This window comes from Lacerta agilis, chromosome 7 (assembly GCF_009819535.1).
Source record: "Lacerta agilis isolate rLacAgi1 chromosome 7, rLacAgi1.pri, whole genome shotgun sequence".
Taxonomy (NCBI): Eukaryota; Metazoa; Chordata; class Lepidosauria; order Squamata; family Lacertidae; genus Lacerta; species Lacerta agilis.
The window spans coordinates 48,364,755-48,379,053 of NC_046318.1; the positions used below are offsets into that span (position 1 = coordinate 48,364,755).

General features: G+C 38.3%; 1 protein-coding gene across 4 annotated transcripts in view; it reads right to left on the reverse strand.

Moving 5' to 3' along the window:
- Window positions 1–14,299, reverse strand: part of PCMTD1 (protein-L-isoaspartate (D-aspartate) O-methyltransferase domain containing 1) — a 31,081-nt gene that overhangs the window by 12,071 nt on the left and 4,711 nt on the right. For 3 of the 4 annotated variants that reach the window (XM_033155184.1, XM_033155187.1, XM_033155185.1), the window contains exons 2-5: window positions 8,570–8,658; window positions 4,567–4,661; window positions 2,642–3,067; window positions 431–533 (exon numbers count right to left, since the gene is read on the reverse strand). In XM_033155184.1, coding sequence (XP_033011075.1) covers window positions 431–533; window positions 2,642–2,948 — 410 coding nt within the window. In that variant the 5' untranslated portion in view covers window positions 2,949–3,067; window positions 4,567–4,661; window positions 8,570–8,658. Of the gene's footprint in view, window positions 1–430; window positions 534–2,641; window positions 3,068–4,566; window positions 4,662–8,569; window positions 8,659–12,169; window positions 12,192–14,299 lie in introns of those variants that run through there. The other variant, XM_033155186.1, reaches the window with a different exon arrangement.

Sequence of the window (14,299 nt, forward strand, 5' to 3'; positions counted from 1 at the left end):
TACCTTTGTATATCAGGCTACATTCAAAACACAAGGTTCAAAGGATTCTACAAACACAAACCCCTCTGCCTCTCTATCCAGGAAAGCAAGAGGCATTATTACAATTCAAGAATACATACAGTCCAAACAGGCAAAAGCAGTTCTTGAGAGTGCAGCCTGGGGGCTAGATAGAGGGGCCTGGAAAGATGCATTTGGCCCTCAGTTTCCCATCCCTGTGATAATCATTATAATGGGAAATCCAGATACGCAGCTCCATATTTTGAAAACTTCACAATTTAAAATTGTACTTCAAACTTGTGTGAAATACTATGTGGCTGCAATAATTAATAGTATAGGTTTCCTTTAAGAATCCCAGAAAAATATTGTTTTATTGCTACCATACAATAACTTTTTACGGCCACAAAACGAGCCAAGCAGACAACATACTTACTTATCAAAACTATCACTATATTTTATGAAGCTCTCCAGTTTTTCCTTGGCATATTCCACCACATCTGGATGAAGTTCTATTCCATGATTTATTCCAAAAGGGCCTGTAAATTAAGAATCGGCAGCAATTTAAGTCTCACTAAATCAAAGAGTGCCTTGTATATGAAGGTGGATATTTGATATGAACACTAAGCAACTTTAAGACAGTACAGTATTTGGGAAGTAAAGAAATGTGAGGGGGGGAGAGGGAGAGAGAGAGGGAGAGGGAGAAGGAGAAGGAGAGAGAGAAGAGAGTGTTGAATGAAACTCTTTGTCCTATCCAAAACCCTAGTTTCAAGCTGAAAGAGTTTAACAAGGAAATTTCAGCACAGCTGTAGCTCTAGTATTCCCCTCTCCGGTCACATGGCTGGCACCTGCTGGGCTCATTGGTTTGTTCCTTATGCATTTCTGCTCTCATGCTTGGATCCTGATGAAACTACAGTGGTGCCCCGCTAGACGAAAATAATTCGTTCTGCCTTGAAATGTTAAACTAGAGAGGACCAGCTTTATTCTCCCTTTGCAGATAGCTTAATTATGGGATGGTTCCCACACTACATTTTCCTTCTGAATTGCTACTATTCACATGCCCGTGACAGTGTGAAGAAATGCAAGTAAAAACCAAGCTGGAGACAGACAAATAATGTCTACAGTCACACAGCAGTATCTTTCAAAGTACTGAGATTGTGTCAGTTCCTGTAACTTTATCCAGTGCAATATGATGATTCAAGTGCTGGTCAAGGATCTGGAAGACCATGTTTAGCAAACAGTTTAGAAAGGTTGTCAACACATAACTTGCTCAAAACATTTCTACCAGAAGAGTTGTTTAATTATGACACTTGCTATAGAAGAGAAATTTGACGTATGCCTGTTTCTCTAATCTTTCGGAGAAGGCATCTGCAAATATCAGGTACTCTACAGAAGTGCAGTTAACACCTGTAAGCTACATGGGAATTGAGTTGATACCAGCACTGATCACTGCTAATGCAAATAAACTAGCAGAACAGCAGAGGCAGAACAGTAGCTAAACCATCCACCATAGCTCAAACTTTCACACATGCCAGTAGTTTGACACCTTCCTGTTTAACTTTCCATGTTTCTGGAGGAGTTGCCATCTAGAACTGCTCACAGGAATATGCACCCATGTGTATATGTAATTCAATACAAGCACCTTTGAAACAATGCTCCATTACTAGCAATGAAATGATTTATGGATTTAAAGTTCAGGAGATCCTTGGGAAAGGTATCGGAACCTTTAATTACTTGGATAAAGTTGCAGAATCTCATGCCATGGACAATTTAAACAAATCTATCAAGAAAAAAGTATAAATTTCATCCCCATAAATTTGGTCAATGCTGCATTAAGCGAAGAGGTACTTTATTCCCCACAAGAGGGAGCAGTGAGCTGACAGTCTTACTCCTGCTTTCTCTAGAATGAATAATAATTTTCAGGGATTCCCCCATGTCATCTAAAGACTGATTTAATTATTTGTTAGTTTCATTAATATTTTAATAACTTAAAAAAAAAAAACTATTCAGAACAAAACTGCATGGAATGCAAGAGATCCATGGCTGGACTCTATTTCTACTTTTGGCTAAACCATCTGCAGAATCTCTCAAATTTGGATCAGAACTGAGATGCTCGGAATATAACATTCCTTTTCTGATCTATATCCCTGATATGATTTGCCATAATGTATAACACAATAGGTACTACCAGCACAGAAAGAATGGGTTATATGACCCCTTCTCCCCAACATTAATGTCCAAATCCTACTGCTCTACCCAGTTTCTTTGAACTAGCAGCATTGGAAATCCAATCTCAGATCTCCCATATCTCATTTTTTTTGGCCCCAAGTAAGAATGCATCAAGTGAAATACTCAACTCTCATTTCTGAAATAGCGAAATCATAAATAAAACACAAGTTAAGAAGTGAGGAATCAAAGAGAAAAAAGAGCAAAAGGTGGAGGTTGCATTTGAAATTCTTGAATAATATTTTAAGGCATAGAAGTCAATTGCACATTAAATACAATTCATCTGGAAAACCTCCTGCTAAAGTGCTATGAAGCTAAATGAGAGTTGTGCATGCACACAGTTGTAAAACTGAGATTCTTAATGAATTTAATCTGCCATAAAACATATATTATTAACATATTTTTTTAAAAAAAGAATTACCTAATATCAATCCCACCATTGTGCTTAAATAGCCGGTTCCACTACCCAGATTAAGAAAAGACAATCCTGGCTGAAGTTTCAAAGCTTCCATGACTTCAGAATAAATGCAAGGGGCTGATAAATGTATATTTCCATGCTTCCAAGCCAAATCTTTATATGCATTGTCCCTATAGCCTTCCAGGTAGTAGTCACCACGATCAATAGCTCTGAAGGCTTGCTCCACTCTGTCAGTGCGAATATACTGTGCTTCTTTCAAGTTATCAATTAAATCATCATTGTCTTCTCCTGCACTCACAGCTCCTCCCATGATGATTTTCTATAACAATTCAATTAACTTCGGCAAAACATTGGCAGGCCCTTGTTTGACGTTTCCATGTAGAAGGGAATCAAATCCTGTCAGGTTCAATACTGCTTTGCAAGAGGATCCTAAAAGATTTTTAAGAGGACATGCTTTTATTTTCACAGGTTGTAAAAAATAAAATAAAAATCTAATTGAACACAGGGTAGGGAAGCTAATAATATTAATTTATGCCTAATATTTTGAACAATGCAAGTATGAATCAACCCAACTGTTTGGTGTACAACTAAAGTTCTTATTGTTTGTAACCATGAGCCCTAATAGGTCAAAGTAATCCATACCAAATAGAGCAAGGTCAATACAAATGTACATTTGGAAATGTACATTTCATTCTCAGGTGAACATAGCCCTATGAAAAGAAAGGAGCACCTCCATATGAATTACACAGGAAAACACTCTGAGAAATAGAAATAGAAAAGGAAAAAAGAAAGTTGTTTCAGTGCCACAGTACTGTACCAACAATCAATACAAAACATGAGTATTAACAGTATTGTGTTATTCTAACTGAATATAAGGATGCACAAGTGGGCACTCAGCCTTCTGTCTAAATCACTACACCCACTAAAAGGAAAATATAGGGTAAGCCCTGGGTTGTACGGTGATTTTAATTTTATTATCAAAGCTAAATGTCCGGGGTGGACAGAGACTTCATGCAGTAAAAGGCTGGGTTGAGTCTTGAACTGCCCTGAGAAAAGTATCTTGTGTTGTTCTTAGAAAAAGGACAAAGCCAAAGAATGTAACCAATCTCTAGTTTTGTTTCAAGGTTAATGCTGGGAGAATTGCACCAGCTAACAAGGTACAGAGAAACCAAAACAAGACACTTGTTTGACTCACTCTTTAAAACCCAGTTAGCATCAAGGAGCTTAATTATCCAGTTTTCATCTACAGTTTCCCCCCTGAAAACTCTGCATATTGTATACTATTTATCTTTCCAATTTCCATGGAGCAGCAGCAGCTACTGCATGGTAGTGAAGGGGCAAATACGACATGTAAAACTTGCAATGAGATAAATTAATCTTGTTCGTCCTGAAAGGAAAGTGATTTATTTTCAAAAAGAAGTTGAGCTATAGTCTTCTCGGTTCACACATTACATTAGCTTTTAAACAACTGTCGGCTGCTCAGCCAATGCATTTAAGTATGCATTATGGGGGATGCATTGAAGTGTGCGTGGGTAGAATAGTACAAGAGAGGCAAGGAGAACATAAGGGCCAGCTCCAGGAATACCCCTACCACAAAGGACATTGGACATGATGTGCCCTGTGGGAAAGAAGAAGATAGATGGAGGCAGGCAAATATAACATCAGGATGAATACAGAACAAAATCAAGGTGGCTTATAAACAAAATGAAAGCCTGTAACTGATATAAAGCAACTTAAAATGTAACTTTGTAACAAATAAATTCAGACAAATAATATTATAGACAATAATACTGACAAACAAGTAGGCATATATAGATCAATAAATAGAAAAACAATTAAGTACATTATTTTGGGCAGGAGACAAGAGTGCACGATCATATTTATAGCATGCTGCAACAAAATTACTTTATTGATTGAAAAATACATACCTTACAGTCTTCCAAAATGCAGCAATACAGAGCCCACAAATAATTTTTCTTCCGACAGTGATAATTTGTTCCCTTACGCCCTTCAATATCTGCCACTGAAGAAGACTCCATAGTCAAAACATGCCTCAATTAGACATTGGCAACTGTCTTATGCAATTTGCACTTACATACATACACCCGTCAATATTACTGCATATGAACATGTTATTGGCCGCTTGGCTATGAGATCCAATTATTTTTATGAAGTTTCAAAATGTTACAGGCTTATATTTTCTTTATACACCACACTGAGTTTGTTTTGCATTCATAAGTATTGGTCAGGCATTATATTTCTATGTGACAAGGCTGGAACGTGATTGACTACAGGATAGAAAAGTTCATTTTTATAAGAGCGCTTTCTCTTGGCCGCTCTGCATCCTAACTTACCTGTTTCTCCTTATAATTATAACTGTATCTGCCATTCTTCCAAAGAGCTTAGGGTGGTATATATGGTTCTTTACCTATCCTATGAAGTAGATTAGGGTGAGTGGGGATTTGAACCAGGGTGGCTTTGATTTTACATTAATGCTAACTACTACATCCTGCTGGCTTTTAACACATTTCTATGACATTTATTTCTCACCCTTACTGCTCAATTGCAGTTGTCCTGGGATCACAAAAGTAAAAGAAAGTGCACTCTGGCTTTTGGCACTGGCACCGGCAGGCTGCAGCCCCTGCTTTACAGAAAGATTGTGGCAAAGAGATGACCAGTTTGATCTCATACAGCAGCCGAAGTGCATGCTACTCCATCCCTGGCAGAAGGAATCCACTGTTCCAACTGCCAGTTGCCTCAGGACTGCAGAACTGAATGATCCAGGGGATCAAAGATGATGAAGTGGGGATGGGCATGCATGTATTAGAATCTTATTGGAAGCTTAAAGGATCATCTGTCTGATACAGATCTTCCTTCATTTGCATGTCTATTCAATGTCAAATCTAAAGTTTGATATGAAATGTGTAATTTAAAGGTTAGAGATTGGTTCTGAGAATCCCAAAAGGCTCCTACCCATCTCAACTATCTTTCATAATACATGCACTTGAGGTAAAATACAGAATACTGATGTCTAATTTATTATCCTAAAAAAGGGTAGTAGCATATGCAGGAAAATGCATCTGCCTATAACTTTAATTATAAAAATCAGTATTATAGGGGGTACAAAGATTGCCTAGCCATACAATATGAATCAACCTCTCAAAGTTCTTAACAAACTGAGCCCATATTATTCAGATTGTAACATTCACAAAAAAGACTGCAAAGGATATGCCACTTTGAAGGAAAAGAGTTATATTTCTTAAGACAGGCATATTGTGCTAGAACAGGGGTTCCCAAACTAAGGCCTGGGGGCCGGATGCGACCCAATCGCCTTCTAAATCCGGCCCGCAGATGGGCCGGGAATTAGCGTGTTTTTACATGAGTAGAATGTGTCCTTTTATTTAAAATGCATCTCTGGGTTATTTGTGGGGCATAGGAATTCGTTCATATTTTTTTCCCCAAAATATAGTCTGGCCCCCCACAAGGTCTGAGGGACAGTGGACTGGCCCACTGCTGAAAAAGTTTGCTGACTCCTGTGCTAGAAGATACAAGACTTCTGAGGTAGAATATTCCAATCAATAGCTTACATGCATAAAAGAAAAGCCCTTATTTCATACCTTCCACTAAACATATCTGGACAAGAATATGCCTTCTGTCTAATAGCCAGGGTATATCTCTGACTGTCTCTCTTTAATCTTAGAGGAAGGGGAGGACTGCAGTTGTTTTTATTCTGATTATATATTTTGTGGTTTTATATTTTGATTTTGTTTTATGAACTGCCCTGAGACCTCTGGGTATAGGGCAGTATGTAAATTCAATTAATAATAATACTAATAATACTAATAATAATAATAATAATAATAATAATAATAGGAAAAAGCAATGAAAAATGATACTAGTATATTACAAAGCTATTGCTTTTGTGCAGAGATCACAAAAAAGTTGCCACCTGACAGGACAATAGTCCTGCTAGACTTCTGCTTTTCTCTGTAAAGTTTATAAGCTGTGCTTTTATCAAGGTACCCAGAATAATGTGCAATTAAAAAACATCACTTAAATATTAAACTGTAACAGTACAAATCAAGCAGAACACTTGGAGGTATTATTACAATCAACCCAGTCTTAGTAGCATACCACAGCAGCACTGAATAGGAGTTCAAAACAAGATTAGAGCCTAAATATATTATGGACCAGGAATATTCACACTAGAGAAGGCACTCTTCCATATAAACACAAGCCAGTTAATTTTTTTAAAGATGAACAAACAGCACCTTGAATATATCCTGGAAGGTAAATGGGAGCCAGTGCCACTCGTTTAATAGTCTTCTTTTGCTCAACACTCAACAGCAGATGGACTGCTGTTGTATCAGACAGCACCATCCTGCCTCCATCTTGTCACAATACTATCTAGTTAGGTATGGTATTAGGTTAGGTATATTTATTTATAAAGACCCTGATGTTGGGAAAGATGGAGGGCACAAGGAGAAGGGGACGACAGAGGATGAGATGGTTGGACAGTGTCCTCGAAGCTACTAACATGAGTTTGGCCAAACTGCGAGAGGCAGTGAAGGATAGGCGTGCCTGGCGTGCTCTGGTCCATGGGGTCACGAAGAGTCGGACACGACTGAACGACTGAACAACAACAAAATATTTATTTGTATTTCATTGAGAGCACTGACGAATGGTACAGTATATCCACTGTGGTGTATGTTCTATGTCAAATAATCTAATGCAGTTATATGTGAGAACTGTCTTTACAGTTCTACAACATTGCCCTCAATGTATTCCAGTAATCAGTGCTCTCAATGCAATATGAATAAATTGTAAATTGTGTGAATGAAGAATGAATGAATTTTGAGTTACCAGTATGTGTGAGAACTGCTTTTACAGTTCTACAATACTGTCCTCAAAGCACACCAGTCATCAGTGCTCTCAATGTAATACAAATAAATTGTAAATTGTGTGAATGAACAATGAATGAATGTTGAGCTTAGAAAAGAATATTTCTGCTACCAGGGAAGAACCAGCAGACAATGTTAACTTTTTCAAAGAGTCTACAAAACAAAACTGGCCAAATATGAACTTTAAATCCTAAAATACCTAATCTCCTTGAAATTGCAAGGAAAAATGCCCAGTCAGGCCTTTGAAAATGGGGCCGCAATCATGCACAGCACCCCAAGATCAGCACATATCCAATAGCTACTGTTACAGGTCTAATATCTCTCTGACCATAACAAAGAGTGTGAAAAGGAGGCTTAAACAACTGATGCCCCAATTGTTTGGGGGTGGGGGTAAAGAAGATAAAAAGTGTAACAATCGGGCAGAATGCAACATCTTTTGGCACTGTGGGGGCAAGAACATGATCTCACAGTCCTGCTCCTTCCTCTTCACTCTGAATTTCTAGACTGGCAAGTTAGGAGCCAGGTGGTAACGATATTCCTGCAGAGATTGTGAATGTATGTATGTATGTATGTATGCATAAGAGCTCTTAACTGTATATATTGTTGGTGTTTTTTAAGTTACCCAGGAAAGAAAAGGACTCAGTGAACAACTACTGAGCAAGTAGGCTCTCAGCACAATATGGAAGAATGCCCCATATATTTTTCCCTACAAGATTCCTCCATTTGCATTGGGAAGGGCACCTTTCAAACCCCTCAGCATGCATTTTGAATCCACCCACACAATTTCTCCAGATAGGAATGCTAAGAGCAGGGACAGGCTCCTAAATACGTTTGTTAGTAACTAAAACCCTAGGCTGAAGAAGTTGGCATTACCAGTACTGGAACAGGGCTTAAGAGGTTGCAACCTCAAATACAATAAAATCCTAAGAATTTTGTATCCTTTTAACTGTTCTCCAATTAATATTCATTAACCAAAGCCTATTTTGTACTAAAACAATCTACTTACTGAAATAAAAAGGGAATCACTTACCTAGAAAAAAAAGGTAGTTCTAGGAAAAAGCCTTCTGGCCTATCTTTCCTTGGCTGTATTTTTCTGCAAGTATCATCATCACAGAATTACTGTAAAATAATTAAGTGAATTATTTTAAAACATTTATGAACTGTTTAATATTTTTTTAAATTCCAATGTGGTATACAATATAAAAAACAAGCGACACAATTAAACAAACAATACCATTAAAACAAAGATTCAATCTAAAACCAATAAAGCAGAATTATAAAAGTATATACAGGGATATAAAAGCATGTAAAACAAATTCAGGGGATTCAAACACATAAAACAGGGTCCAATCTTATGAGTCAGGGACCACAATCTTTACAAGATGTCGGAAACAGCTGGTGGTTGCTCAGTCACCTACTGCAAAGAAAGGGGTTTCCACAATCCAGGGGCACAGCAGGGATGGAGGGAACTATTATTATTTATTGAATTTATATACCCGGGGGTCTCAGGGCAGTTAATGGAATAACCACTGAATAACAAGCTGTGGGCCAAACCACTGAAAGTGCTTTATCTACATCATCAGACCACGTCAATGAAAAATATATCCCATAAAATTGGGCAAGATGTGTTGGGACACCTCATCTGGCTCTGTAATTATGGTAACATGGCAAACATGTCACAGCAGGCCTCTGTTGGTTCCAACACTCTATTCCTGGAACATGTGTCAAAGGTCCCTTCACAACACAGAAAAGCACTGCTGGCCCGGCACTGGAGAATGCAAAGGACACGCCAAAGTAAGCCTTCTTTGCCACCTTCACCTCCCGCAATAGGCACAACTATGCAGTCTAGCACATGTTCAGTCAACCTCACACTGAATCTTATGTCACTTGCATTCTAGCCTCACCAATCCTGTTTCATATCTTGGAGCATGCTGGAAAAAAGGGATGGTTTCACCTCAACTTCCCAGCACATCTTGTCATTTCATAGACAGCCCAAAAAGTCAACAGAATTTCCCGTTCTGGCTTCTGGAAAATCCCGCAAAGCATTCAGGAATTCTTTGGATTCTGCAAATATCTAAGGATGAATCATCCTAATGGGTCCTATATCTATGCATGAACAAACTTCCCCAGATAATCGTTTAACCACTACAAATGGGTTAATTCTCTGTCTCTGTCACACCCACACACCAAAGACTTCCATATGTGCTGGGTCAATGACAACTTGGGACAACCCCATGTTTGCCACAGAGGCCATGAAGACATCAGCTGGCTCAGTCAAGGTAGCTTTAGCATGGATACTGTTGACTTCCAGTACCAGCGTCCTGGGATTCTTCTGCATCACGCTTCACAGCACTTCTGCCAGATTATTCAGGCATGCGGCTGGGCAGCAAGCTGGGTGGCATACCAACAGCCCGAATTTGTCCAGGACTATAAGTTTCAATGGAAAGAAAGCTATCAACATTAGCAGTTATAATCTGATACAGAGTGTGCACAGCCAAATGAAAAACACCACCACCAGAGTCTAGAAACAACTACTATTTGATACAAGCTAGAAACATACAGATCAAATTACATTAAAAGTCTGATTACATTAAGTTTCTAATTTTGTTAAAGATGTGCCCACAATAATCCCTTGAATAGTAAAGATTGCCAAGCAGTCCCAAAGGAGAGCTGACTCTTCAACGTGCTTTCACCTTTTTGTTCTCCTTATCAATAAATGTTGAATGGGCAGGGTGAGGTGCGGAGAAAGAATTATGATAATATCCAAACTTAGACCATTGTTGCTTTTTGTTAAAACACCCAGAATCAAATACAGTTATTACAAACACAACTTCCTTTGTTGTTGTTTTTTAAAAAAGAAGTATCCCCATATGAACTATGTTTTCTTTTACCTATTGTTGTCATTCTTTAGTAAAAACTGGCAGTTAAACTTGCTTGACACATGTATTTCCCCTTTTGGGTTAAAAGCAAAAACCCCAGATCAAACCAAAGAGCTTCTGCTCTTGAGAGCAACTAGTTATCACTAATTGTGACAAATTGTTCCCCAGTATTCTTGCCCTCTGGTTCGCCAGAAGTGGCTTAGTCATGCTGGCCACATGACCCAGCTGTCTGCGGACAAACGCCAGCTCCCTCGGCCTACAGAACGAGATGAGCGCCGCAACCCCAGAGTGGTCCATGACTGGACCTAACGGTCAGGGGTACCTGCCCTCAATCCAAGTGTCATTCCAGTTCAAACATTTTCTCCCTATATTTAAAAAGTTCTGTTAATAAAAATAAAACTTTCATTTTCCAGTTGCTGGTTAGGTGTTGTAAATTAGTGTTGTTGTTTTTTTAAAAAAGAATCAACATTATTCCTGGACTAATTTATAAACACAAATTAAAAATTGCATTTGCACACAACAGATGCTCACCAGTTCATCACCATGACTGCCAACACTGAAATTAACTGAGTAGGAATGATGTGCTGTTAACGTTCACCAAACAGGATTTAGATACTGTTGCAATCAAATGGCACATATTGCAAAGCCCACAAATGACAGCATGTGGAAAAAAACATGCCTATCTAATGTGTTTCAGTCAAAAAATTAAAATAAAGCCCTTATTTAACAATGTATTTCACTGGAATGCCTCTCTACCACTCTCTCTCACACACTCACACAGTGTTAGAAACTGAGATATGAAAGCTAGGAGCTAAATGGCACTTAAAACTAGGTTATGGGCACAACAACGGAATGTCTAGGTATGCTTTTTACAACAAGAATACGAAGCTGAAAATGAATGAACTGCTGCTAAAACATTATGTTCATTTTTCACATGGTCTAGCCATTCCCCTGCCCCCCCCCCCCCCCGCGCGCAATATTCTTAAGAGGGTCTCGTTTCCAGTCTTCAGAGTAGCTGGAAGTGGGGAGGCAGAAAAAGGTCCTCATTTTCTTCCACTCTGCAGTTTTAATCTGAAATTTTAGGTGCAGTACTGCGGTCAGAGCTCAGAAACTGTTTCAAACACTGTGCTCTCTCTCTCTCTCTCTCTCTCACACACACACACACACAAACCCCTCACAAGGACTACTGACAAATAGAGCAGATCCCCCACCATTTCCACAGGAAACAAAATGCATCTACTGTGCTGTGTAGCAGCAGGAGAAAGGCTATGTGGGTAGGTGGACAAGTATACATGTGCTATGATCCATACTGCTCCAAACCCACCTTCAGTAACCTAAAGTTCCTCCTTTGCTTGCTTCAGGCAGAGCAAGAAATAGAAATGATCCAACCTTTAAGAACACATGACAATTTGTGGAATGAGACATTAAACACACACACACCCTGAAATTACTTAAAAGTTAAATGTAATTAAATGGGCATTTGGTGCCTCTGTGGGAGGTGGGATTGTAAAAACAAAACAAAACAAAAAATCAGCTGTTTATGAATCACTGCATATGACTGATATATATTGCAGATAAAGAAGAAACACACACAGAGAAATAGAAATGATCTACATGAGAGCAAGTCTGTGAACTAAACACATATTTAATGGGATAAATTTGCAATGGAAACTCCTTGGGATTCTCAAATATTTAGGCTGAAATCCTAACCTTATTTACCTGGGAGTTCCATTGAATTCAATAGGACTTACTTCTGAGTAGGCATAGTTACAACTGCATTGTAAATTGCTGTGGAGAGATAGGGGAGGAAAATGAGGTTTTTTTAAAGAACAACAACAACAATCCAGAGTAACATAGTTGGTCAAATACATGTTTTGATTACACATTCAGAGCCTATTAACGTTCATTCAGAAGGAACTCACATAGAATTCAATATAAAACTGTCAAGGGTAGTTAGGATAACAGCCTAAATAAACTTGAACAATTATTCCAGGCCCGGGGGCCAGATGCGGCCCAATCACCTTCTAAATCCGGCCTGCAGACAGTCCGGGAATCAGCGTGTATTTACATGAGTAGATTGTGTCCTTTTATTTAAAATGCATCTCTGAGTTATTTGTGGGGCCTGCCTGGTGTTTTTACATGACTAGAATGTGTGCTTTTATTTAAAATGTATCTCTGGGTTATTTGTGGGGCATAGGAATTCGTTCATATTTTTCTCCAAAATATAGTCTGGCCCCCCACAAGGTCTGAGGGACAGTGGACCGGCCCCCTGCTGAAAAAGTTTGCTGACCCCTGAACTATTCCATGCTTCTCAAAAATAGTAAGCAGTTATACATATTTAGTACAACTTTGCACTATCTAGTTTGATGCCAGAATTTATATGGCTTTTGTATGAGGCTCAGAAATACCATTCAGAAGTTATTCAAGAGGCATTTTGAAAACATGATGTAGCAATACTGTAAATAATAATTTACCATCCAACAATATTGCTATTGTACAGATAACCTTCAGAGATGAATAATCAAATATTGCTGACTCTATATTATAAACTAAAAAGAGACAGGGAGCAGAACTAATTACATTCTAATTGATTAACATTCTATGGCTTTTTAAATGTGTTTGTAGGAGGGGGGTTATTGGTTTATTTTTGCTTTATTGCGTATTTTGTAGTCTCATTTGTATTTTTCTATTGTGAACTGCCCTGGGATCTTTGGATGAAGTGTGGAATTCAAATTTAACAGTAATAATAATAATTATTCCCAAAGCTTTTAAGTATACATTCATGGCACACAAGGGGAAGTAAAAATAAACACATTATTTTAAGCATTTTTTTCTGATACGCAGCTGCTTAAGTTCCATAGTCCTAACCACAATTAATAAAGCAGTTGTTATAGTCCCATTGTAAAATGCATGTTTTCATAAACTGGGCCAGCCCTTAAGAACCAATGCATTATTGGAAAGCCTTCCAATTTACGGTATTTATTAATTTTTTTGGCAATACTAAAGGCTTATTGACATCATCATTTACTGTTGTGACAATGACTTGTTTTGCTTCTTCTGTTATCTATTATTGGTCAAAGACAGGGTGATACAGCCTCATTTATTAATAATATATTAAGTCATGCATCTGTCATTACATTAAACATTGTTTAATGTTAATAGTCTTAAAACTATTTCAAAACTTAATTAAGACTGTGAAATATGACGTCCCTATATCTCATGTCATGCATCTTTAAACAGCTTTATTTGTACCTTTACTATTTTACTGATTTCTACCCAGAAGCAGGACAAAACTATTATATTACAGTGGTGCCTCGTTTTAAGTCCGCCCTGTCAGTCGTCCATTCCGTGGAATGTCCGCGGCAAACCCAGAAATACCGGAACAGATTACTTCCGGGCTTGCCGCTCGCGCATGCACAGAAGCCTGCCTTTAAACCCAAAATTCTCAGTGTGAACACTGACCTGACTTGTCCCCAATATCAAATTTTGTACTGGAGAACTAGAAGGTAGTCCAAGTCACACTAATTTTTAAAAGGTATCTAGGAGGATTCAGGAAATTATGGGTCAGTTGGCAGAACTTTGTTTCTGGGAAAACTAGTTGGCAAGCATGATTAAATATGAAATTAACAAGCATATAGAAGGAGAAGTTCGAAGAATATTCAACATAGTTTCTGCAAAGTTATTCCTGCCTTACTAACCTCGACACAACTTTTGTCATTAAGTGACAAACTGACCAGTGTGGCTACGAGCATCATTTACCTGTACACCAGCTATCTAGACCGTGATAGACTAGTGATAGAAAAACAAGATTGCTTCAATGTGGTCTGTGCGGACAGGTTAAGCATCATCCAGAAGCTCCAGCTAGTGTAGAATACAGTGCG